Consider the following 27,898-nt stretch of genomic DNA (forward strand, 5'->3'; position numbering starts at 1 on the left):
ACCAGGGTGTCTTTATTAAAACCATGTTTTAAGTGTGCTGTATTTCAAAATGGTTTATATCATGCAATAGTCTAAGCCTTTGGTATGTGGTGGGATGGTGCTTTAGAAATAAACTGATAATACAGCCATAGCAACACCGTTTGCAGAGTCAAAAGAAACCACTCAGCAGCAGAAAACATCTAGATAATTTATCTCCCATGTACAATACAGATGAAAACTCCCTTCAAAAAAAGAAATCTATGCTCCGGAAATGGTAGATCTGATATAGTTAAGTGCAAGTATCAGAACACATGGCTGATGCTGCTTGGAAACATTGGTAACCTAAAGAGATCACCCTGAAATACTGCCATTAATACCAGGGGAAAAACTGCCCACATCAAGAGGAGGAAATGCAACCAATCTGTGAATGAAGCATACAAAGCTACTCAATAGGGATCACTAGCCCTCAGCTTCAGAGCATCAAACAAGTATCTCTAGTCTCTACTGTTGTGAAAATAATTTTGCTGAATATCTCTACACAATCAAAGCTTTAAAACAGAAAAATAAAAAATATGTAAAAATACAAATATGCACATGGTATGGAAAGTACAATCTGAGGATAAAAGTTTCTATGAACAGGGAGAGGGTGTAAGGTGTGCCAGGGTACAATGTGGTTTTTCAGAAATGGTCTATAGGCCATGGCAAGCATCATTTCTTGTTTTCTAGAAGCAGCTGCAGTGGCTCACTGACCTTCCTCTTTTTCCTTGGCCCCACCACCTCTTCCTGGCTAAATGCAAAGTCCAGGCCGTGTGTCTGCAAGAGGCATCAGAAAGGACATCACAATACTGCAGAAACTGCTGGGTGGTTTCTAAGCAAACTGTCAGACAAGAAAATCAGACTTCAGTCACCACAATCTGGTTTTGGGATATCTTCTCAGTTTTGACTAGCTTGGTTATGCTCCCTAGAAAGGCAATCAGGTGAGGAATAAGGGTCCTGCATAACCTGAGCTAGAAGATTTCTGAAAGTCACAGGCTCCACCTGTGAATGTGAGTGCTTCTGGCAACAGTATCCCCCCACTGCCAGTGGAGGTTATAAGGAGCAGAGATCTTTGAGGAACTGATTAGCTTTTTGGGATAGACACCCCTTTTTAACCATCCCTCCATAATACAAACATATAGCATAGAGGTGACAGTAGTAGTCTTTATACTTATGCTGCTACACTAGATAGCTGCAAAAAAGGTTCTTGTGAAGAGAGGCACATAGTCCCTAGATCCCATGCATGCTAGAAATACTATAGTGATTAACGTAACAGAGATAGGGAGTAAAGTAGCACTGATCATCATGCCATTGTTAGCAAAAAAAACTTCCTCATTTATTCTCAGGAACATTGGACATGTCAGTTGCATTTTTAAAAATAATGATCTTTGAAACAACTGCTTGTGTTATTGTACCTTTTTTATCAGGTCAAACTGTACTCTTTGGCAATTAAAGGGAGCTCACAATATGCCAACTAAGGATTTGTCTACAAAAGGAAGGTAATTTAGATTAAGGTCAGGTGTGAATTGAAATCAGAATAGCTAGTCTAAATTAACTCTGTATGTGGATATTCTCATTTCAGAATCAGCATGCTGTATTGTGAATTAGTTTTGTCCATTGGATTAAGTTTAAATTAATTCAAAATAAGGCATTTTGATTCTAAAAGAAGAGCTTCCATACAGGGTGTTAATTAGGAAGTGGTTCTGGAACTTTCAGTGCTGACAAGTCACTATGTTCAAGGCTACTAGATAGCATAATGTGGTCATTACAAATTCCTCAGTCATGCCATCAAGACTTCCTTTCTATCTAGCCCCCACAGGCTTTGGATGGGGCTTTGGTAACTTTTACATATCTATGGTTTTTCTAGTGTATTAAACTAACAGATTATGGTTAGCTCTAAAATAGGTCAAGGCAACTTCAATTCTGCCCTATACATGATTCATTCTGTATTTTCTCTTTCCTTCTCTTTACTCCTGGGCCATGCACAGTTAGATCAGTCAACCTGGAAAGTGTTACTTCCTTTCTTAATTGAAAAACAGAAAAGTGGAGCAACACTTTCCAAGTAAAGCTCCAAATTAAGGTAGACAAAACTAGTGCTGATCTTAAAGGGAACTTTAATTGACAAAAGAGTGAGGCCTCTGCTTGAGACCCCCCAACTTTGCATCTGGCTTTTCAAATGGGCACTCCCTCTCCATAGAATACTTTGATTTATCAGTTTCTTTTTCACTGTACCTAGAACACACAAAGGGGAACTACTGCATTAAAGAATGCCACTGTGATAACAAAGCCAAGAGATCTGTGCATTTTTCCACTGGTCAGGTAATAAGGTCAGAGCCCTCCAGCTTTGTGGAAACAGTCAGCTGTGCAGGGAGACCCTTTTTCTGTGCTGCCCAACCAATGGCCACATTGCAGGACCTAGACTCACCCTGCCAGAACATCTGTATGCTCTATTTCCTTAAACAATACTATAGTTCCTGCAGGTGGAATCGGTGCTACTTTTACCAACATTAACTTTGCAGAGGTGGCTAGATTTTCCCACAGATCCCAGGGCAGGCTAAATAGGTCTTTCAGTGCTTTGATCCCACCTGGATTCCCCACATGACCTGGATTGTTTTTAGGTGAGAGGAAATGGTTACAGAGAGTGATATCCAAGGGGGGGATTCCACTGGCTCTAGATGGCTGCTTTGACATAGCCCACGGCAGCTATTTTGACAGTTTTGTTCACCTTTACAACACAGCACAGAGCTGTCAGAAACTGTATAGCATCTCTGCAGCTGCCCAAAGGAGATAGAGGACTATCATTAGGGACCTACTTAATTTTCAGTTTTGCAGATTGTGGAAACCATGAAATCTGGGATTTCTGCTAAATCAGCAAAAAGAAAAATGTTAATAAAAATAAAATGCTGGCTCCCCAGCGGGAGCCACTGGTCCTCATTCCTGGGAAGGAAAGGCATGGTTGGTGGGGCAGCTTGAGGGGCAGCAGACAAATTGGTGGCTGCTCCTTTGTCCCTCCTTCCCTTGCCGGTGCCACTGCACCAGTCAGTCAAGAGATGGTCCCACTGTGAAATGCCTGCAAAATCGGCTGTGCACACTACAAGCAGGCTGCAAAAAACCCTTTGTTTCACCGCTATTTAGGGAGGTCTCTAGTTATTGCCTCTAACATATTAAGGGTCTGATCAGAGCTGGCCTTAGGGGTGGGCAACATGGGTGATTGCCCAGGACACCATGGCCAGGAAGCACCACATACACACACATGGGCATTGTGACTGGTAGGTAGCAGTGCCAGTCTGGGGTGTTTAGGGCCCTGAACAATGCCGGGGCATGGGTGATGGGAGGGAAGGGGCCCCGGCACATTGGGGCGGGCTGCCTGGGATTTCATATGCAGGGGTGACAGCAGCAGTAGCACTTACTTCTGCCCAGGTGGGCCAGGGCAGGGCAGTGCATGCAGGGAATGCTAGGATGGGGCCAGTAGCCTGTGGAGGGGAGCAGGGGAGAGCCCCAGCCAAGTCTCACCTGCATGCGGCCAGTTATGTGTCAGGCCATGGAGGAACTCCATGGTGGATGCAGAGCACCAGAGCCCCCATGCTAGTACTCACTGGCTGCTCACGCTAGCACTCCCACTGCTTTGGCTCAACAGGGCTGCAGCCAGTGGTCCCAGCTACAGGTGGCTGTCCTGCCCAACTCCCTGGCCTGTCAGATGGAGACGCTCTGCAGCAGGGCACCAGTGCTGATGACTTGGGGACGGGATGCCAGGGGGTGGGGCGCCCCATCCCTAAGTTTGCTCAGGGTGCCCCACCCCCCAGCACACTCTCCCCAAGTCACCAACGCTGGTAGTGTTTTCCCTAAGACTAGCTCTGGGTCAGATCTTAGGACATGTTTTATAGTTTCATAGTTTCTAGGGTCAGAAGGGACCTGAGCAGATCATCTAGTCCGACCCCCTGCCATGGCAGGAGAGAGTACTGGGGTCCAATGACCCCAGCAAGGTGTACATCCAGCCTCCTCTTAAAGACCCCCAGGGTAGGAGCCAGCACCAGTTCGCTCAGAAGTTGGTTCCAGATCCTAGCCGCCTTGACAGTGAAGTAGCGCCTCCTGATATCTAGCCTAAATCTACCCTGCCAGCTTGTGACCATTATTCCTGGTCACTCCTAGCAGTGCTCAGGGGAACAGGGACTCCCCCAATGCCTGCTGGTCCCCTCTGACTAGTTTGTAACAGGCCACTAGATCCCCCCTCAGCCTTCTCTTGTGGAGGCTGAACAGGTTCAGGTCCCGTAGCCTCTCCTCGTAGGGCCTGCCCTGGTGCCCCCTGATCATGCAAGTGGCCCTCCTCTGAACCCTCTTGATGTTGTCCACATCCTTCTTGAAGTGTGGCGCCCAGAACTGGACGCAGTACTCCAGCTGCGGCCTGACCAGTGCCGCATAGAGGGGGAGTATCACCTCCTTGGACCTGCTCGAGATGCATCTGTGGATGCATGACAAGGTGCGGTTGGCCTTCCTGACTGCATCCTCACACTGGTGGCCCATGTTCATCTTGGAGTCAATGATGACTCCAAGATCCTTTTCTGCCTCTGTACTGACAAGAAGGGAGTTCCCCAACCTGTAGGTATGGTATGTTGTGCATCTGCATCTTCCACTGAAGCCAGTGGGACTGATTCTGACCTCATTAACCCTAGGCTATTTTTTCAAGTTCACAGAGCAACTTAGCAGCACAGTTGAGAAGAGGAATGCTGCCCTGAAGTAATGGATGAGATAGTCAAGACTAGGTGAATGTTATTAACCTGTCTTACACTAGCCTACCACAGGGTGTTTGGGGCTTCACTGTGCTAGGCAGTAGGTGCTGTATGGATACACAATGAAAGACAGTTGTTATATCTACTTAGCTTGTCTTCAGTGCTGGGAGACAGGGGCATCAAGTATGCTGCACTGTTCTGGCATAAGTTAATTCATGAATACATGCAGTATTTTATAGCACTATATTGTGTGCAGAGATGCAATATTTCTACTTTGCATCTTAATGGAATTCTTGTCTGTGGAACTACAGCTAAAAAAAGAATCATGTGAAGTGTTACTATTTTTTGACATAAAACTAACAGGGCAGCTGCAGGTTGTCTGGAAAAGATATTATACTTAAAATAGATTTAGGCCTGGATTAAAGCTCTCCATAAGCAGACAAGGTCTGGTGGCTGAGTAGGAAAACTCTGAGTTATTCTGTAGAGACTACAGCTGGGGGCTATCCCCAGACTTGGGCTGCAAAAATCAGGATCCCAGTTCCTTGTTACACAGTGACCGCTGGTCAGTGTACGAACAGGGAGTATTAAGCCATCTTTTTTCTCCATATGTTACTTAGAGCTTGGCAGGTCTTTGACTACTTAGTTTATATTAGCGCAATGCTAAATTTCCTCTAACTTATTTTCTTCCTCAGAACTTCCTATGGATTATGAGAAGGAGAAAATAGTTAGAGCAAAGGGGCATTGAACCATGTAGCCTCCTCTTTCTTAGCCTGATAACATGCTGGGGCAGGGTGGGGCTGAAGACAGGTGCTGACACAAAGCTACTCAGTAAACTTTATGCCAGCCGGAAAGTCCCTGAGCCATGATGAGGAAGACCCTGAGGGCCCTGAATGTAATGAGATATCATCCACCAATTCTTGAGTGTCTTTACATGTGCTCTGGGGGTGAGGGTAAGGGGCAGCAGGAAAGGGGTGGGGCGCTTTAATTACAGCAGCTCTTCAGAGCCGCTTTAGTTAAGACGCCCACAGCATCTTGTGTATTCAGTATCCCTGCACTTCAAAATGGTGGTTGGGACACTTTAACTAAAGATCATTGAACAATTAACATGCTCCAGCAGACTCAATTGAGTCTGCTCCAACACACTGTAATTATAGTGCATGTCCCTCATGTCTATAGGCACCCCTTGTGGTAAGTTAAGGGGCATGTATACAGGTGCTGAAGGGAGGACAGAGCTTAAGGCAAGGTTCTGGATACTATAAAGAGGTGCAATAAATCCTCATGCTTCTGTTATGTCAGTGGATAATCTTCTGTATGAAAAAACAGCCTCAAGAGTGAAATGGCCTCTCTGCTCAAAGACATCATTTGTGTTGACCCACTGAATAGTGAGTGGCTGGCACTTTGGGAACTCAGGGCCCCACATCTTCAAAACACAGTGACACTATTGCATGGAAAGCAGTGCAGAAGTAAAAAGGGCTATTGCAGGGCCTGATTCTGAACAAATAGCAATTTGCAGTGGTGTGGCTACATTGACTTCCCTGGAGTCACTTTTGATTTGCAAGCAAGTGATCATTAAATATAAAGCCGATTTAAGCAGGGCAGAAGAGGAAGACAAAATACCAGTCACTGCAGTGCTCCTATGGAAATTTGCCATCCTCATGTCCCAAGTAAGTTATGCCAAGACGTCACTACCTATTAGTGGCCTCTTTCTTTTCCCCTAGCTCACTGTGGTGAGAGCTCTCATGAAACATCAGTTCCGTTTCAGTAGGTTGGGAAGCTCAAAGCCCTTATCTCTACCTTGAGGTTTCCCTTGAACCCTTTAAAGGAGCAAAGAACAGAATGATCAAGTTTTAAAAAAAGGCTGAAGAAAAAATGTCAATTTCTCTTTTTACTCCCCCACCAAAAAACCCCTGGGGGCACATCAAGGGCAAAAGACACTGCATTAGCACATCTGGCTGCAGGATCAGGACCCACCTTCCCCTTTCATCTGGAGGAATTTCATTGTGGTACATAAGGCTCCACATGCTGTGAAGGGAGTCATGGATTGACAGACATTTCTCATTGCAACTACAGCCAGCCCTATAGGGAATAGCAAAGTTACAACTGAATCAGTTATTCGTAGCTTTTGGTTTATTATTTCAGAGGGGGTCTGAGGGTAAGTGGCTACCACATGAACAATAAACATCCTGTGAGGGACACTGCTTTTGTGGGAGCTGGTGGCCAGTGCAGAAATTCTGGGCTTCTATGTCCAGGACCCTCTGGCAGATGTCAGGAGCTCTGAGGGCGTTAGGGCTAAACCACAGCAGATCCACTGGGTGACAAACAAGACCTCCCAATGTGGAAAATCCTGCTTCCTGTGCCCCAGACAGGAATAACTCATGCCAGAAATGAATGGCCCCATCCCGAGATACAGCTAGGGTCTGATGTGAATCAAAGGCAGCCAGGAATTTACTGACCTCACAGCGCTGTCTCATGCCTACTCAGAATGGCCAGAGCTAACAGGAAGAAAGAAGCAAGCTTAGTTTTGAATTTAAGTGCATTGTTTAGGTTTCTGTAGCTCCAGCTGTACTGGAGGAGAGATGTTCTAGGAAGTTCTCATCAGATACAGTGCTGTGTTGATAGATGACTAAAGATAGTGGGGGGCAGAGAGGGTTGCAAATATTGAAGATAATGACCAAACCATAGCAAAATATTTTTGTGTTGCTCAGCTGAGATGCTGCAGTGGGAGATTTTCTCCCTTCAGATGCTTTCTGTCCTGCTGACTTTAAAAATTACTTTTTCTTGGAAGCATGTATCACAAGCACCGGGGGTGATGATACTTAGGCCCTAATCTTTCCATGGGCTGCTTGGGTTTATCCTTATATTTAGCTATGCCCACCCATATACCAAAGAAGCTCAGCATGGCCCCGGGATAGTTTTGTTCTCAGGGCCCTAGTTGTTAATATGAGTGCTGTCATTCTGTTAAATGGGCACTGATGATCTCATGGGGCACCGGCTGTGAGAGTCTGCACTGTCACTGGAATCCATTCTCTTAGCCAGTCAGAAAGAAGCCAGATTAAAACATTTTTTACTTTAAAACAAAACCTCCACAGCACAAAGTTTAAATTAGACTATTTTGGTTTCCTCCAATTGTATTTGGTTCACTACTCCCCTTTTAGCTGTAATCAGAGGCCTGCACGCAAAAAACCCTAAAACAAACAACCCCCCCAAAACAAAAACAAACCTCTTTTCCACAGAAAACAATAAAGTCTCTTCAAGACAGGATGAGAGAATTATTTTGGGGTATAGACAATCATACCTTTTAATTGCAATTAAAGGAGAGAGGGAGAAATTGGTTGAGAAAGCATACTGGCTATCTTGATCTAACTACCGCATCTGCATGATCCATAGCAATATAAGTTAGCTCAATTGGTAAAATTTTAATCCTAAATGAAATAAGGTTAAAAAGTGGCAACTGTTGTGCTACCTTTGCATTGTTATACAAGACTATAGGTGTAACAGTTATATTGAAGTAGTTTATATTGCTATTGTTTGACATTAGTACAATTATTATGTCTATACCCTTTAAAAGGGTCTTATTTGTGTTTGTTCGAATTCTGAAGGTCACTGAGAACTGCTCCAAGATCTCAAATCCCAGACTGCAGTATGAGATAAAGCATAAGCAGATTCATATAGCCATGTTCTACTCAGTTTCCAATGACCAATCAGCCCAAGAAACAGGTGTCCATTTGGTGGGGTGACCTCTGACCTATCCTAAGTAATACTCCCTACAGCCTATTGTACCATTACTATGGTCTTAAAATGAGCCAAGCAAGATCAGGGCTTCTTGGCAACGCACTTTTTAAACACATGTTAAGAGACAGTCTTTGCCTTAAAAAATGTACAAGGCATGGCAAGATAAGATGGAACAAGAAACACTGGTACAGGAAATGAAAGCCTAGGAACAGAATTTTTGCAAGTCCCAGTCCAGTACTCCAGCTACTGAGCCAGACCTTTCCAGGTACTGAGTGCCTCTTCAAAGCTCCTGAGACTCTCAACAACTACTGATGTTGGTGCGAGTCGAGAGTGCAAAACATTCTGCAGAACTAGTGTATGTTCCCAGCAGAGACTCTGGATTCTTATCCCATTACCTATACTAGCGTTTATACCTCTGTGTCCCTCAGTGGGTTAATTTATTTGTTCATACCTTTTGATCTCTTCAACCCACCGTCACTTCTCTTAGCAGTGCCCCCTCCCCTAGCCTTTCTTCCTCCTTTTCCTATCCTTTATATTTAAATTACTTTATTCCTTTTTGGGTACTACCTTTGCTATTTGCAAGTTCATTCACAAAATCTGATGAAGTAACCTGTCACCTAGGCAAGCTTATACCGCTCTGAACAAATTAGTCTCTAAGGTACCATCCTGCTCTTCACAATGGAATCTTTAATTTCCATAAAAGACACAAACAAAATCAAACAGAGCCTGAAGCTTTCTGACCTATTGTTCAAAAAAGATTAGATGTTAAACTTCTAATAGTTCAGGTGTAGGCAACATTTTTTCGCTCGAGTGCCAAAAAAACCACAATATCTACCTTCGAAGGTGCCAGAGTGCCAACATATTGGAGCCTGGAGCAGCTGTTCACAGCCTCCTGGATGCAACCGGCCCACGGAGCCTGATCTGCTTGCAGCAGGGCTTGCAGCCTCCCAGTTGCTTGCTGGGAACAGCCTGGGCTCCATGGCTGGCAGCAGCTGCTTAGAGCCCCGGCTGGCGGTGGTGTACTGAGCAAAATGGCTTTGCGTGCCATGCTCAGCACGCGTGCCAGGGGCTGCTGACCCCCGTAATATCTCATATACAGATATTTCCATTGTAATAGCCTGACCTCCCTACTTGAAGATATTGGTTATGTTTTGTGCAAAAAAAGTCAAAGAAATACAAGGGGAGAGAGAGGTCTACCAAAATCCTCAAAAAATGACCTGAATCCAGCTGTAGGCTAGATTAGCAGCATTAACTGCATTAGCAAGTTTCTGTACATGAAAACACTACCTAGAATTCTCATATTTTATCTCACTGCAAGGCTGATACCTGCTAGAAAAGGATCAGAGATGAGAGTAGTAAATCAAAATCTAGTACTGTGAACCAGGTCCTCAGCTCAGGTAAGTTATATAGCTCTGCTGAAGCTCTGCCTGTGTAGAGCAGTTTGCCTTAATATTTAAAGACAAACTTCACTGAATGCTCTGGCTTCCTGATTTAAGTGGAATGTATACTAGTCACTTAGTTTGCCTACTTCTTCCCTCATTTATCAGGAAGGAAGTCCCTCTTGTATGGAAAAATCATGCTGAAATCAAATTATCAAATTTATCACACTGATCTGCTTCTTTTGACTACTGACCTGATTGAATGTTTCTCTAAAAGTACCTAAATACAGTAAATTAGCCATTTTCTATGATGGGTTTTTCAAAGAATACTGTATTGAAGAGGCAATCAAGTAAAAAAAAAACCCAACACATTTTGCCAAACCTCTTACATGTGAAGGTGAAGTGTTCAATGGACAGAATACTCCTCCATTTGTCAATAAACAATACCATATTTTCTAGCACAACTTTCAGAAATTGTCACTGCCCTTATTACAGGCAAACTACAGTTCACAAGTTCCCTGAGATGGGTGTCTGAGCTTATGATTACAATTGTGATATCTCACAAAGAATGTCAGAACATGATTCAGTAGGAAAAATGAGTGACAAGAAGTCTCCTGTGTTCACACAGATGGCAGCCTCAACAGCAATTAAAGGAAATGAGGATATGTTTGAGAGAAATGTGGTTAAAATTTAAAAACTATCAGCCTAGGCACAGAGGTTCATTTCTCAGAACTAAACTGATGGCAAATACTTGAAAGGCAGTTTAACTGCAAAAGGGAAATGTTCCCTTGGTAATTGTTGCTGTCTCTGAGCTACAGAGAGGTGGATTTGAGCTCTAACGCAACTGGCTGACACTGCAGTCAATACTATGGAACTGGACAGAGGTGATACTCTTTGAATGGGACATTAAGCTGAGGTCTCCACTTGCTGGGTGGATGAGAATTAGACTTCCCGTGGTTCTTTATAACAAAAATTGGAAATATCCTAGCAGAAGAAATTTCCTTACTTCACTCTAGGTTCAAACTTTACAACTGATACTGGTCCCCAAGTATGAAATGTGATCTGCTCACTCAAATTCTAGGCTACATGGACCAGAGCCTGACTCCTAATCAAGAGTTAAATACATGGGTTTTGAGTAGAAGTTTTCAATAGTGATTGGGTAGATTTCTTGCTACAAGGGGTGGTTTACCTACAGTCCATTAACTTCGGACAAGGGCAGCTGGCAAGTATATAAGAGGTAGGAGAGATACCCTTTATTAGACCAACTGAGTAGTTTGAAATTTTTTTGGCAAGCGTTCAGGCACAGTCACCCTGAAGAAGGGTGACTGCACCCAAAAGCTTGACAAGAATTTTTTCCAACTACTCAGTTGGTCTAATAAAAGATATCACATCTACTCAAAGAACCTGGCCTGCCTATGTCCTTAGAACAACATGGCTACAACCAAAAACCCAGCAAGAGGTAAGAGGGCAGTTTTGAACAGCAGATTCAAGTAATCACCAAACACCAGATGCGGTGGTGCCCATAGTCATCACTGCTCTCAACGCACAGACAGAATGAGGCCAATGATGCAATAGCATCCTTTTTTTTAGAACTGCTAGTATTGGAAGCTCCAGAGAAATGTGTGAAACTCTTGTAGTGGACAGTTATGGAGCAGCCCGGTAAAACAGAAGTTTCTTCCTAAACTCAATCTATCAGGGACCCTTGCCACAAGAGTTTTAATCTTCTACATGTTACCATCCTAACATAACTTTGTGTATTCTATTATTCATATCTAAGCCTTTTTTAATCCTTCTAAGCTCTTGGTGAAGATACAAACAGATGGCAATGGATTCCAGCTCTTTGGAAGTCTGCTAAAAATGAACAGAAGCTAATCAAAATGATGCTCACCTGGTGAGATGCTTTACACTCTGCAGGACACTCTGCCTGTCTCCATCATTTCCACGTTGTCTTTTTTAACTGAAATTTAAACATTGTAATATCAGAAATATATACCTTCCAGTGTAGGGTACCGTTTCATTAAGACAATATCTAGAAGCATGGTAGCACTGGACAGAGCTAAATTTCATGCTGGCATTGAGCCTGTGTCATTTTCAGATAAAACTCCAGCTTTAGTGCTATTTCTGGAAACAAAGATGTCAAGGCAGAGACTCATCTAAATGTGCAACTCATTGCTTACATATACATATATCTGTAAAGTTTAGAGTCAAACTCCATTTTTATAAGCAATAATGATGTTATTAATTGAACTGTCACTAACCGGTGCCATTTCACAGGCCTAAAAAGTTATGGGTAACCTTGCAGTATCAGAAACTGGCTTTTTGAAAGGGATAAACAGGTGATTATTTTACATTTGTTTAGCTTGAACATATAACATGCATTTGTAAAGGCTGCTTTTCAACATCCAAAGGACAACAGGATCATTAGAAACAGAAATAACATGGTTCAGCATTGAATAAATACCTATTTTCTGTATATTAGACACATTTCCTGAGATGAAGTTGAAGAATATTGATTTAACAACCCCCCCACCCCACACACACACCTTAAGGCCCACTGTTATCACCCCTTAATGAATCCAGTATAGCTTTATCTGAAGTCAGAAGAACCTAGAAAAATTTAGCTGATCCATGGTTAAGCTTAAAAACACATGCATTGTATAATTAAGGCAGTCACTCAACATGAACATGGATGCCTTTTCTTTTTAAAGCAAGACCTTTAACTGTGTTTTGAGAGTGAAGACTAAACACTTCATTTTGCCAGCCTGAATTTGTGTCACTTACGCTCTTCCCATGTTTACTTGACTCTACCCTGACAGGCAAAGGGTTGTTCTGAAAAGCAAATGATGCAGTCTCTTAATAGGCTGACAGAAATCCCACAGTAAAATCCTGTGCAGAAGATCTTCTAGCACTGAAGTATATTCAGCCTGAACTCAGATACTTTCAGTCCTTTCCCAACCCACTTTCCCATCTTCTCCTGTTGGGTCCCGTGACAGGGAGCCAGGGGCTCTTGTTACTTTGAGAAAGAGACTGCGGCAGAAAGAGCCCTAGGCAGCTGAAGAAGGGTTAGCTGTAGGAGGGAAGCAGCAAAGGAGCTACTGTAGCCTGTGGTGGGCCAGTAGGGGGTGCTCCTGCCCTGAGCCAAAAACCAAGCTTTGGATGCCTCCCCAGGGGCACCAGCTTCTGGCCAACCCCCTTCCTGGAGCACACCCATAAGCCTAGAGTAACTGCTGTCACCACCTGGGGTCTGGTCTTTGTCTCGGCTCTGTGCCGCCCGGGGGACACAGGCCTTGTAGGGTGCTTGACCCACTGTGAAATCTTGGAGTGCTTCCTTTAATCTGAAGCCAAGAAAGAAGCCTTCCTTAGTCAGCCAAGCAATGGGAGCATAAAGGCATGCCCAATCCCTCTCAAGCATGTACCACAAGGCTTGTTATAGTGGATAGCTTTATTGGATAGAGAGGGTAGGCATGGGGAGGGGTACAAGTCAGAGAGGTAGCAACAGAATAACTCTGAGCAAACAGAACCAGCCTGATAGCCATTGGATCTGCTTCTAGATTACTGTGAACTACATTTCTAGTTACATTTCTGGTAAGTTACTCACTTCTGCATCCTGAGCGAGAAAGAGAGCTGCAAAGGTCCAAATTTCTGTGCACACGTCCCAACATTTCTCCTCCTACTTCATCGTGGAGGGGCTGTTTTATACCACTGTTGCGACTTCATCACTCAGTTCCCATCAGAAGCAGACCCACTGGCTGTTGACTGGTGCTTCCAACTGACATCACCTTTCCAGGTGAGAGGACCAGTCACATGACCTACAGTGGCAGGAACTCTTGAACAGCGAAAGAGAGAGCTCCCCCCTCCCTATGGAATGTATCACCCTGTTACCTAGGCGACCAGGTGAATCCAGCAGCCAGAGTTTGTAACCAGAGAGGGAGGGTTTAGGCTGCTGCATTACAGCAGAGACAGATTGGAGGGTCATTTCTCCACACAGCCTGGGCACAATAACCTGCTCATTAAGATGAGAGGACATACCTGTGGCTGGTCAGAAGAGCACCTGACCAAAAGGGGAGGAGCCAGGGGATATACGCCTGGGGCCCCAAGGCAGAGAGGGGTAATATGGCCCTATATGCTGCAAAGAGGAGCTTTTGCCAGTTAAGGCTGGTGAGGAATGGGAACTGCAGGCCATGGCAGGTACTCCCAGGGCAAAGGGAGCCACAGAGTGGAAAGACAGCCTGGCAGTGACACAATGACCCAGAGGGGGCACTTCTAGTTTAAAGTTGCTTGAATTTTTTTTTTTTTTTTAGAGTTAAACTGGAGGACTGGTTGTGGCTGTAAGGGATGGAAAGGAGGCCACTGGGGTGCCTGACTGGCATGGTTGGTTTGAGCCCTGGCAGGGGCACAAGGTGCAGGCAGCCTGAGGCTGAGAGGACTGGAGACTGAGCCCAGAGCGGGCAACAGGGGCAGTCAGGGGCTGACAAGACACTGAGACTGGAAAGGCCAGGACAAAGCCAGGGGTCATAGGCCACCAGTCAACAGGCAGAGTAGGCTGTAGGTTAGGGCTATAAAGGTTGAAGCCTATATAGGAAGGCAAACAATGACTGAGTGACATCTGTGAGGCATGGGTATGGTTATGGGGGCATCAAGAGACCACAATGAATAGCCATAAGTCTTAAATAGGGGCCATTTGGGCCGTAGGTGGTGACCACTGGCTCACAGCACCAGCTAGGCACTAGTATGTCTGCCAGGGTGAAGACAGACACCCATGAACAACAGAGTAGCATGGAGTTAGTGAGTCAAGGACCCGGAGACCCTAGGGGCCAGTTAGATCAATAGAGGACAGTGAGAGCACTCCAGGACTCAGGGGCAGCCTCTCAATTAATAATAAAGAAACATAAAGGCACGGCAGAAAAGATAAACAGGGGGGTTTATATAGAGGACTGGGAGTGAGGGCAGGATTATGGTGGTCCTAGGGGGCTCCACAGCTGCCCCAGGGCCCATCCTGCTACAGGCACTATTGACCAGACATTCAACTGCTATATCCCCAGCAACTTGGTTAACTAACTCCTCTGTTCCCAGAAGTTCCTGCCACCATACTTACAACCAGACTTCTAGAGATTGGCGAATGTGAATGTGCCGAGACACTTCAGAAAATTCTTAACAACATGGCTCCATATCTTTGGTCAACCTGCTAAATAATGCCATGTAATGGAAATGCATCACAATCTGGACATTCCTCTGTTTTGTAAGTGTGTGTGTGTATGCGTGCACGCGCGCGTGTGTGTGTTATGCTGCCATTAAAGCAATGACTGCAGTGCAGAATGGATACATATCTGAACTAGCTTAAAACAGAGAGCTCAGGAATCAGCTGCAATCTAGAAATAGAAGCCTGAAGTTCCCTATGCCCTAACTGCCTGAGTGCTTATTCAGCTGCTCAGACAGGCCTTGCAACCTGTATCATGTTCCAAGTTGCTGTAGCTAGACCATGGCTGGTACCACAGCTAACTAGCTTAAAACAAGATGGATAACCACTTCTCTTCTCTCCTGGTTGCAGATACTGAACCATTTTGGTTCCTGCCCCACATACCAGAGTTGGTATGGATAGGATAGCATCATTTTGAAGAGATTATTATTTTTCCCACGTGCACTCTGTCTTGTCTTAGTTGCTGGGACACTTCCTGGCACAGCTACTAAAGGGAAAAACCATTCTGCTGCACCTATTCCAATATATCTCACCTTGTCAGGACACTCAGTTCTGCTATGAAAATGACTAATTACTCCATGTCCAAAGCATCACTGCTAAGCACATGACATAACAACAGTGCCACCATCTCTACCTGCAGAGAGCTTTCTTGACTCTTTTACAAAAAAGAATCAGTGTCACTAGTCCCGCTGTACAGCTGGGTAAACTGAGATACAGAGGGGACATACTGCCCAAGATGATTCATTAAATCAGTCATAGATCTAGGAATATGACTTTAGGTCCACTGACTTCTAATCCCTTGCTCCTTTACACTCATTTAGACCATGTTAAGACTGGTATTCTAGCAAAATGTCTCCCTGAAGAGTAAGAAGATGAAGAAATACCTTATTCCCCACAGTGAGAGTGCAGCAAAGTGACTCAAGTCATTTCCTTACCTTTGTACTACCTTCTTCTTCCTCTTCATCACAATCTAGCCCTTGATAGGAAATCTCAGTTGGGCCATTCTCCTGGACCAAGTTGCTTCCCAATGCCCTCATCCTCTTATTCTCAGTTGTTACTCTCACTTTTAGGTTATGAAACCCAGTGGAGACAGATCCTACTTTCAAGTTGACAGGATCACCATCAAACAGCAAGTTATCTGGGCTACTGCCTTCCTTAAAGCCATGGGGCTGGTAATCATCAGGAGTTACTGCACAGAAAAGATGAGAGTCCTCAACTGTCAGAAGGACTATGTTCCAGAGGTATGGGCCCACAACAAATTTACATCAGTGTAATTTACAGTGTTTTGCATACTGATGTAAATTACATGGGGATGTGGTATGGACAGAGGGCTACCCAAGGATAGAAGCCTGTAGTTAGTAGGGGAGCCAGTAATAGTCTGTTTGCTTTGAGCTAATGAATACCCTGGTGTAATTACAGACACACAACTGTACAACAATGCAAGTTACACCAATGTTGTTTTACCCCTGATTTTTTCAGGGACTGTTCTATACTGGATTGGGCAAGTTATCCCAGTGAAAGGGTTTATCTCATCTGTCTGCAAGTGTAAAGGTCAATTAAGCTTGTGTAGATGTTTACATTCATAATGGGGGTAAAGTGCAAAGGATACCCCTCCCCCTGACGAATACAGATTTTGGAGGTCAAACAGCTGGAAAATCCTACATGAGTCTTTCTGTAGTCCCATCCCTCCCAGCTATACTTGTATAAACTCAGTTGTCATATTCTGCTCTTGATTATATCTGTCTAACCCACCTGAAAAGCCAGATTTGTGAGGTGAGGCAATCACTTTTATTGCACCAACTTTGTAGTTGGGAGAGATGTTTCAGGCACAACATGCCTTTCCTCAAATCTGAAAACAAATGTGGACAAGCAGCTAGGAATGCAAGGAAGGGTATTTTGTGCCCATAAGCTTGCCTAATGTCTCTCCCAACCACAAAGTTAGTTCAATAAAAACTATTTCACCTCATAAATCTTGTTTTTTGTGTATTCCCTTAGCCACCATAGCTGGAACAACACTACAAAAGGCAATGAAATCACAGAGTTATACCTGGGCAGCAACAGGTCGGCAGAATTAAGATTCTGGTTGAGAAAGAAGAAGCCCAGTATAACCTCAGATCACAGACTGAGTTTGTGAGTTGGGTCAAAGGAAATTAATTCCTTCACTTGCAAACCTGCAGTGATTTAATGATCTGTGGGGAACTTCCTGCCTGTTGTGCAATTTGTCATAGGCTCATATTCCAGTTAATCCCTTACAGAAATGGTAGAAATTTTGTCCCTAGGTTTGTTATAAAAGAATAGATGGACTCAGACTAGATGATGATAATGATCCCTTCTGGCCATAAAATCTATGTCCTGAGTGCCTTTGATCTGGAATCACTGAGAAATAAATTTTGAATTCTATGATGCCACTTATACATTCATTTTCTAGACTTAAACTAAACTAACCTAGAACCTTTGCTCCTCACACTGCATAAAGAGAAAGGATTTGTCCCTTCTGCATTACACTGCTTCTTATAGGGATGCTGAGCCCTTTATTAAAAGGTACATGCCATGACTTTTTCCTATGGAATGGCACTATATTTGCATTGCATCTCATCACTAAATTCTAACACTTTTTATCTTTGTTTTCTCTTTTATGATGCTCGTGGAAATTAACAGGAAGGAAAAATGTATCTACATCACATTCTGTTTTCTACTTACCATCATTATAGTAGAAGAGTTTCATGGTCAGGGTAATATCATTGGGAAGGGGTTCAAGGTTCTGCATTAAGAGGTACAGTTTACGGATCAAGAGAACACTGGTTTTCTTAATCTCCCCACTGCATACCCCATTCACAGAGGCCATTTTGTTGCTGTAGCCAACACAAAAAGAACAACAGAATCATTTCCTATAGTCAGTAAGTCTAAGACCTAACAAAAAACATGATGCACCCAGTGATGTATCTTGCCAGATCATATTATAGGAACAGTGCTTTTATGCAGCTTTCACGTAACATGGAAATGACAGTCACAGTGACAGATAGCATGAAAAAAACAACCAGTCTTGAGCTAAGTGGTACAAACCTTGTGACTGGGGCCATAAACTATATTATACAAGTGTCATGACTCACTTGTCTGAAATGACTGACTGAACAAAAACAGCTACAACAAAAGTGCCTTTCACCTGATAAATGAACTTCTGAATGATTTTCCTTAAATGAATGAGGAGATTGGGTGAGAATCACACACACAGCGGATTCATCACAGAGACTACTGCAAGTCCATCTTGCAGTTTTAAGTGAATGGTCTGTTTTTGATTCCTAAGAAGCGAAGCTAGTCCAGGAACACAGAGTGCTTATATATGTGTAGCAAGGCTGCTCCGATGAGCTGTAATTACAGTGCATCAGAGCAGGCTCAGTTAATTGAGTCTGCTGGACTATGGTAATTACAATGCTCCAGCCGATTCCAGCATTGTGTGTATCAGTGTCCCTGTGCTGAAAAATGGCAGTGGGGCACTTTACCTAAAGCTTATTTGACAAGCTTTAGTTAAAGCACCCCCGCTGCCATTTTTTAGTGCAGGGACGCTGATAGATATGATGCTCCAGGTGCTTTAATTAAAGTGTCTCTCAGAGCTACTCTAATTAAAGCGCCTCCCCCACCCCGCTCATCCCCCCCACTCCTGGAGCATGTGTATAAACACCCACAATTGTCAAAAGTGCCTAAGTGGCACAGAAGCCTAAATCCCATTGATTTCCTCTGTGACTTAGACAATATCTACATATGTCACCCCTACAGTGGTACCTTTAAAGTCAGTTTCCTCTTTAATAAATGCTTCAGTGAAATGTGTTTCTTGCTGGGGGCAGGGTTTCAGATATAAAACAAGGCAATTACCTTATGATGTCCATCTGTGGTCTGCCCTTTGTGTACTTGAATTTGAACTGATACAGCTCAGTCACTCTCTACAGAGATCACAAAGGGAGCAGAAAAAACAGATCTTGCAGGAATATGGCACCACAGCAAGCCCAACAAATATTCAGTTAACACAGGGATAGCTATACTTTCTCATTCCTATTCCCATCCAGCAGGTAAAGTTACTAACCAGGTTCCAGTCTGAACTCAAAAACACTGTGCACTGATTTTTATCAAGTGTTCTTAAAAAAGCAAATGCAAACTGAGTTTGGGGCTAAGAAGAAAAACAATGAATTCCAGAGTCAAAAGGTAGTTTTGGGAGAAAAAGCAGAAGCCCTTACTATAGACAAGCATGTGACTTCTTTACAAACTCTCACTGGTGATGCTCCTATTTTCTGTCACTATGGTTTGTCAGTGGAAAACTGGAAATTTTTTTAGTTCAATCAAGCTTTTAGGAATTTTTTTTTATAAATATTCAGATTTTTGGGTTGAAAACCTGAATGACTTAAAACAGAAAAAAAATCTGGTCTGAAGCACTGCTGCCATGTCTCATGGGAGCTGTATTTCAGTCAGCCTATATTTTCTTATGTGTTGGCTACAGTCAGCCTATAAATGATGCACTATGGTCACATAACTACCATAACACATGCCTTATTTTACAAAGGAGGGGATTATGGTACAGTGAGGGAGGTACAGTCCTACCAGGCAGAGTGGTGAATGCAGGTGGCACCTTAGAGACTAACAGGCTCAGAGAGCCACTGCCCTACCCTGCCTTTTGCCCAACTTTGGACTAACATGGCTAACTACCTTTCTATGGTGGTGAATGGGAGCATCAGAGACCTGAACTCCAATAAAACTTAGTGGTGACATTTCAGAATGAAAACATCTGTTTCTGATATTTCACCAATCTTTTCTGAGAGAGATAAGAAATTATTCTTCAACTAGTTCTAATTATGATACATTTAAAGAAAATAGATTTGAATATGGTTTTGGAGGAAGAAAACTACCGTGAATTACAGCTGAAAACTCAACATAGGAATAAGGATCTATCCAGGCCTCCTGGTCCAATTCAAAGTTTATGATTTTTATAAATCTAAGATGGACTAAAGAGACCAAAAGGAATTTGGGTGTCACCTCCAAGTAACATTCAAAGGGACTTTAATATTTATCTTGCAGTTTGGACATTTAATCAGCCTTGGCAGCCTTAGCCATGGACTAAATTCTTGCTCTTTTATGAGCTGCATTGTTGCTCTTCTATGGAGGCAGCAGAACTGTACTGGGGAAGCAGAGATTCCACAGGCATCTGTCTGCACAGGGCAGATGCAGAAAAATGGCTCAAGGGGTACCTGCTGCAGTATGTAATCCACCACTTTGCACACCACTTATGTCCCAGGCCTGAAGTAGCTCAAAAGACTCAGCCAACCTCCATGCACATAAACAAATTTTACCTTTCACAATGACATTGAAAAGGTGGTGCATTAAGAAGTTATGTGCATTATTGTCAGCTTCTGCTTCTAGTCATCTGCAGAGGGGAGCAAGGTCCTGATCATACCCCTTTTTCCTCTTAACATCCCTTCTTAAGGCCCAAGAAGCATCACCTGCTACAATTGACAGGACCATGACAGATGCGCAACAAGAGCACTTTATCACTATTCTGCCTAAATTCTGAACCAGCCTGCACGGGTGAAAGGAGCAGGGAACCTGGCATCTTGTGTCTCTTCCCTCTACCAAGTAGCCCTGTCAAGTCAAGGCTAGATTTAACCTTAGAAGTCCATTTTGAACTCAGTACAACTCACCCATGCAATTATGTCCTGCTCAGAACAGATTGTAAGACATTTCCTTACCTCTGTTTCCTTGGGATTAGTGTAAATCTGTTGAGAAAGCAGACAGAATGAATCTTTCTCTTTATTAAAATATAGCAGTGAAAAGTAATATAATAAATGAACCCTTATTGTGCTTTAGCTACATAGACAGTCAAGTCTGCATATTGGATCGAAGCAAAGCCATATTCATGCTGCAGCCTTCTTCAGGAAATGCAAGCTGCTGCAGGGCAAGGAAGAAAATGGGCACCATGTACAATGTGGAAGGGTCCTAGAGTCTAGAATACCTACAGTGTCATTTCAAAGGAATGTATCCAAAACTGGCAGTACAGGTGCTGGTGTACAATCTCAGAAATACTGAAGGTATTAGCTAGAAACCTAATGGCTACAGAGTTTGTGACAAAAGTTTGTCTTGCCAGCGGTAACAAATAGGCAACTGAAGAGAGGAACAAGGAAAGGGAGAGGGGCAGTAGCTTGTTTCTGGTTTAAGTGATGACAGAAGCCCAGCAGGTTGTCATGATATAAAGCATATGGCAGCACTTTCATTTAGTGTCTAGTAACATAAAGCTGCATTTTGTGCATCAGAAATGGAAACAAAAGCTGCAAGCCCTTATGTACTCAGCCAGCCTTCTCATGCAGCTTAAGATAGTGTTCATCCTATTAAATGAAGCTTTTGCTTCACACTACTTCCTTGAATACTTTAATCCCCCCTACTAACAGACAGTTGTCATATGGGGTCTTGGTTTGACACTCAACTAAACACTGTGGCAGGGGGAAAAAGGAGGTAGGAAAACATTTTGTATTGACTTAATAGATGACTTACTGCCAGGACAGCCATATGCAACTGGAAGAGAAAATAAGTCTTGTCAAAATCTACTGAAATGAAAAAATACATGCATTCCAGAGTTTGCCAGTCAATATTTCATACAGATCCTTGCCAGTTCAAATATATCTTGATGTAACATCAATGACACCCAGTGGCCAGTTCATTTAATGCACATTTTCCAAAGCAACTAACCTTGTCTGCCTATAAAATGTCTGCATATTCAGACTTGGTTCCCAGTGTTCCCTCTGAACAAAGCCATCAGGCTAACTTTACACCAGTTTCATTCAAGTCCAATATCAGATTCTTATTTACATTGTGAACCTCATTCTGAAACTTTCCTTCTCCTTCCATTTCGCTAGGATGTTTCATTCAGCCTTTGCCCTCAGACATGAACCTCCTTGTAGCCATCTATACCTGCAGACTGCACTGCAGCAAGGGACTCCACTTGGGGCTGCACTTGAAAGCCACTTGGAAGTTTTGGCTAGAGAATGCTCTAGCCCACTTTATGAGTAAAGCAAAGGGAACACTTTCCTGGATCTATCCAGCTCAGGATCTTCTCTCTGATGCTGATGAGCCCCAAGTGCTTCAGAAGAGATTCCACAGTTGACAATTATGGAACACCTGCTCAAAGGGAAGATGTTTTTTTCCCTAACTTTCATCAATATTGATTCCTATATGATCTGGAGTATGAGGAGTAGTTCTTATCAATAATGGACACTCCTTTATCTGCATGTAGGGTTCAGTGGCTGAGCAGTTAAGGCATCTTCCTATAGCTCCAGACACAATGTTTGAGCCTTGGCTCCAGACTTGTGCCAAAAATGCTCCCAATTGATTTAGATGCTGATTTAAGTTTAGTCAATGACATGACACTGGCCACACTATGCCCTGGTGTACTGTTGATTGCAGAGAGTGCTGATCCTTTACCACACTAGCCCTACAGGCTGCTAAGGTCAGAAAGACCTTTGACTTTGACCATAATCTCTTTAAAGATGACTACTAGAATTGCCAGTTAGCTAGAGCTAGAGTTCACAGTATTTCAAATGATGCCAATGTCAATAGCATTGCCATTAACAAGCAATAATCTCAACAGCCCTGCTGGTGAACAGTTCATCTGATACCGATGAGAATCATTCTGAAGTAGATGAAAATCAACCTGATGAATAGTACTGATGTAAATAAAAGCAATCAGCACATTGTATATGGAGGTCAGCTTTTGTGTTAGAATACATGAGAACTTGGATCACTTGACAGTTTGTAGTCGTTCTGAAACTGGTTAAATAAGCCTTAAAATATAGAAAAAGAAGAAAATCCAAACTCAAAAGGAAGAACTGAGAAAGCTAGAGATGGTGGAAGAACAAGAGAAAGGAGGGCAAGCAAGGGAAGAAGAGGAAGAAGGAATGCATAAGCATTTAAGAACTTGAGACATGAAAAAGGGCAAGAAATATTTGCTCTGACAGAACTTGTATCCACACATTAAAGAATGAAAAATTCAGAACTCTGAAGAGAACCTCCCAAAGTGCAAACTAACCATTTTTAACAAATAGGTCTAGACATTAATAATAATTAATTCTGGAGCAGAGGGAGCCATAAACAGCCACATGGCTTTCTCACAGATCAGATCTCTACTGTATACTTGTACTGTATGAGCTTCTTCATTGAGATCACAGCAGAATACACAGCAGAAATAAATACCCAGGAATGAACACAGCAGATCAAAAACCAACACTGTATTAAAAATATTAAATAAAAACTTACATAGTTCTTTTCTAAGGCTTCAAAACAACCTTGAATCCTGCCAGGAGAAAAATGTTAGTTGGTACCAAGTCACATCAGTCTAGGAGCAGGAGATGGAGTAGATGAAGTATATATCAAGAATGAAGCAGTACAGAGCTGCTAATATTTTTGGCTTGTAAAGCTCTTTTCATGGTAATCAAGCATCTCTCTGTTCCTCTAGGTGTGTGATCATAGTTTATATGCCAAGGTTCTGGTTCTCATTATCAGGCCAGTATTTACATCAGGTAGTAATGGCCAAATCTTTGGCCCTGTTTTGGCCCTTTGCACCAATGGATTCAGCCTGCTGGATATTCCCTTGATATAGCTAATAAGCAGAGGATGTGGTTGAAGTGGTACTATACTCCTTATTTTAAGATGGTAGGCTGACTCCTTATGGCTGCTCTAAACTGCGCTGGAACTAGTGCAGAACTGGCCCTGGGAACTGCAAATGGCTCTAATATAGACCTTGATGCTAAATGGACAAAGAACAGAGCTTTTGAAGGGCTAAGTTCTATGTAACAGCTCCCTGCTGCTTAGGAGTTGTGCCATGGTTCTGAAGTACATTTCTTATCCCTGGATAGATTTAAGAACTAAACTGTTCTGTCCCAGGCACCTAGGTACAACTTCCATAGGAGAGAAATACTGTACAGAAATTTGTACTGTATCAAAAGAACTGTACAAATGGGATCTGGCAAATATACACGCTGAGGAAAAAATATCACAATCTTATTTATGCTGAGCTTCATCCTGGTCTTAACTACTTGCTCATAGGCACCCATACTTCAGGACATTAATGTCAATGCCTTCAGTGAGAGAGGACCAGGCCTTCAGACTATAAGTTCTTAGGAGAACATATTGCTTACATCAAGCATACATAAAACATTTATAATAAATCAATGGGAATGGCACTGGCATAGCCAATTCTACCACTGGGGAAGAAGGTTTCAGATGTAGGAAGCAGGGGTCCATGAGAGGATGAAATCCTGCAATTCAGCATAATCTTGTCTTAGTTTCATTGTTACTCACTCACCACTTGACTATCTGCAGTGATCCCATACAGCTTTTATCTTCTCGAAGGATTTTCAGACAGAGGTCTGCAAAACCAGAGTTAGCACAGTTAAAAAGCTTATCACAGTTGGGCAAACAGAAACTGAACCAGTCATCCTCCCTTTTTATATGAAGTGTTTTATCTGGGCACTTCCTGAGCTGAACTTCTGTTTTTCATTGAGTCCCAGGTGGGCTGACACAGACTTACACTTGACTTTTAAAATACCAAAGACATTTTCTCAAGATATTCTGGACTCCCGCACAAAAATATACTGGAGCAATGGCTTCATTTAGAAATGTTAGCAACTTCTTTTCTTTTCCTACTAGCGCCTTGCCGAATACTATCTTACACTGGCACTTCCCAACAGCACTGGCACTTCTGGATTTTGTTGTTCACCAACACAAATATAAACTAAACAATCGTGTATATTATATATTATATATATATAATACACATATTTTTCCAAAATTCAGTTGCTTGAAATTGGGGTGCTTATAATTGAGGAAATATAGTAACAGCAGTTTCTGCCGTTTAAGCCTTGGTGGGGGAGAGCAAAAGTAAAGCTACAAGTCTTACATGCAAAGCTCCATAGATACTGGCTTATGGACACTTTATTTCCCCACCCCCAACCCCAGCACAGGCTCTCAAGGAAAGATCTTTTTTATACATTGTGCCTTTCAAAAACAAGGTGAATGTTTTATTTAGGGGAGTGTGGTTTGCAAGATAATATGGTATGCTAAGTGGGTTTATGTATGGACTCACTTCCTTTCTCCCACTTACAGATCTTATATAAATATAAAGTTGTAGATGAATGTTTTCAGCTCTTGTTATCCTATCACAAGACTCCAGAAAGCTTGTGTCTTCCTTAAAGCCATAGCTCCCAGTCATGAATTTGCATGTAAATCTTAGTTTTCATTAAAAAAAATACTTTTTAGCCCCTTGATTACCAAGAAAAACTTGAAAAATGTGAACCAAAGTGGCTCATAAAAGTCAAATATAAACAATGATTACTGTTATTTAAATCTACTGATTTTTTTAAGCCAATTTCATGGACTTTTGGGGCTCACTCAGTTTTAGAACACTTGGCATTGGCAACTCTTAAGTGCCAAGTAATAAATGTAATTCTAAAGCAAAGGAAATACTGATAGAAATGGTTGTTGGTTGCCAACAGCTCTAGACTGTCTTCTGTACTATCTCACTGCCACAAGGGATTGTCTGAATTAGGACTGCTGGATAAGGCCTATAGTCAACAATCTTCCTACAAAAGACTGAATTTGTTATACATGTGAAGAGCATGGGGCTAATCTGTAATTAATAAAGATAATGATTAGACACGTGAATTCAGCACATATTCCAAGATTACCATCTAAATAGCGAGTTCCATATGCGCTCTCTGGGAACAGCCCTCTCAGGTATGTTATACAGGAAACAGAGATGGCCAGAAGCCTTTTCACCAGAACCATGGACTGCTGTTCAGTGGTAACTGTGTGTGGAAACAACACTGCTTCCTGAAAATAGGGCAAAGACAAAGATATTATTAGTTTTAGATCAGTGCCAGGGCCAGAAATAGAGATAAGTCTCAGCAGGGTAAGAAGGAGGTCAAATCGAGGTTACTTTCCTATTTCTTCTGGTCTTCAAAGAATATCTGTGACTCTGATACACCAGTAGAATAAGTGGGCCAAAAGAGAATCTAATGCAAGGAAGCAGATCCTATTCCACCTATTAGACATCTAAATGGTATTTAGGCATCTAAACATGATCCTTCTCCATACTGTTTTAATCCCTAAAAACCATTAGCACATTGCACTGGGTCTTTACCTTAAGACTAAGGGTGGAATCCTGTTACCTGTTTGTGCCTAAATGGCCACTTTTCAGCTATTTATGTGGGCATTTTTGGCACTTTTGTGACTCGATTACACCTACACTATAGACATACAAGTGAAAACCAAGAATTTGCAACAGGCTATGCACCAGCCAGCTAGGTATGCAGCTGTGGAAGCATGCCCCTTATGGACATCTAAGTGCAAATCACATAAATGCAAAAAAACCCACATGACAAAGAGGTGTGAGAGGTAAGTTAGGAGTGGGAGGTAAGCACTGACATACTTTTCCCCATGAAGAACTAAGTTTCTTATGAAACTAAATATCACATAGTTTTAAAATCTTGGAAAAAGATTTATTAAAATTGAGTCTCGACCAGTTCACTCTTTTTTCTTCCTCAAATGGGGCTCTGTACATGGCCAAGAAGTCTCCATCTTCTTTGCCAAGCACCCGTTACCTAGTATATAGGTGCTAATTCACACACAAAGCCCAATGTTGTCTAATGCATGCTGTATTTTCCTGGCTACAGTGAGGTGGAGACAAATGCTTTCAAACCCAACAGAGCTGCAGTGTGATCAGCAGAAAGGGACAGAAAGCTTTCTTCTCATTCGGCATGGAGCCGACTGCTTGCCCTGGGAGGGAGAGCTAGGATATGTAATCAAACCCAGGTTGCTAGCTCTGCAAGACTTAGCACTATAAGGCCAAAACCACAATTATTAATAACATTATGTCCCAAATCCTGTACCTTGGAGGTTTTATGCTTCTGTGATGTGTGTGAGAGCTGGACAGTGGCCATCGAGTTTCAAAGATCTGCTGTCCACATACAATTAGGACCTGCAGAGAAACAGGAGTTAGCTACCTAGAAAATATGTGATCATTGAAATCACTCATAACCTAAGCATAAGAATGTGTCTGCTAAGCCTCATTGCAGGTCTGAACACTCCCACCAGAACACCTAAATGGAGGCAGATCGAAGTTGCTACACTCCAAAAATTCATATGGTGGAAGAATCTCTTGCTTTTCACACATTGTCAATGGTACTGAAAATGCAAAGTCAGGCCCAGAACTGGTACACACAGAGGTGGCTTGAGAAGATATTTTTTAAAAACAGTTGGAACAAAAAGAACTTTAGGTCAGGCATCGGTCCACTCCTCAATGCAGACAATAATATCATAGGCAGTGATGCCGAGAGGACAGAAACACTGAAAAGGTATTTCTGTTCTGCAGACAGATGTGTCCAGTACATATGTTAGGAAACACAAAATATATTGTCTGGTAGTACCTGCTAAAATTCAACATTTTCAAATCAACAGGCCAAAGTAATTTAAAGGAGCTCTCTCAATCACGTCAGGATTTTAAAAAATCTTGGGAAACTAGAAAAATTCCGAAGTATTTAAGGTTTGTCAATACAACCCTGATATTTAAGAACTGTGGAAGGGAAGTACAGGTGTTAATTTCACATCAATTCCAGCAAAAATAATGGAATGGTTTATTTTGCACTCTATTAACAGAGAACTATAATTAATTCCAATCAACTCTATTTAATGGAAAGCTGGTCTTGTCTAACCAACCCATTGCCTTTTTTGAAAAGATTACAGGACTGGTTGGTAAAGCATAGCTGTATTGATGCAGCCGACCTGGATTTCTTCAAGGGATTTGTCAAAGCACTTAT

At 42.6% G+C, this 27,898-nt stretch overlaps 1 protein-coding gene across 1 annotated transcript; it reads right to left on the reverse strand.

The window, feature by feature from the left end:
* Positions 1 to 529: 529 nt before the first annotated feature.
* On the reverse strand, positions 530 to 27,022 carry HORMAD2 (HORMA domain containing 2). Its single transcript, XM_090062972.1, has 13 exons — positions 26,972 to 27,022; positions 25,769 to 25,913; positions 24,388 to 24,451; positions 23,340 to 23,376; positions 21,582 to 21,602; positions 20,783 to 20,809; positions 18,921 to 18,988; positions 17,751 to 17,902; positions 15,986 to 16,239; positions 12,575 to 12,682; positions 9,572 to 9,601; positions 6,671 to 6,719; positions 530 to 785 (listed from the first exon to the last, which is right to left on the reverse strand). Exons 1-13 carry the CDS (start codon positions 27,020 to 27,022, stop codon positions 688 to 690), a joined length of 1,104 nt encoding a protein of 367 aa, XP_089919098.1. The 3' UTR covers positions 530 to 687.
* Between the last annotated feature and the right edge of the window lie 876 nt (positions 27,023 to 27,898).

The sequence above is a fragment of the Crocodylus siamensis genome, chromosome 9, assembly GCF_052110815.1.
Source record: "Crocodylus siamensis isolate JL-2025a chromosome 9, ASM5211081v1, whole genome shotgun sequence".
Taxonomy (NCBI): Eukaryota; Metazoa; Chordata; order Crocodylia; family Crocodylidae; genus Crocodylus; species Crocodylus siamensis.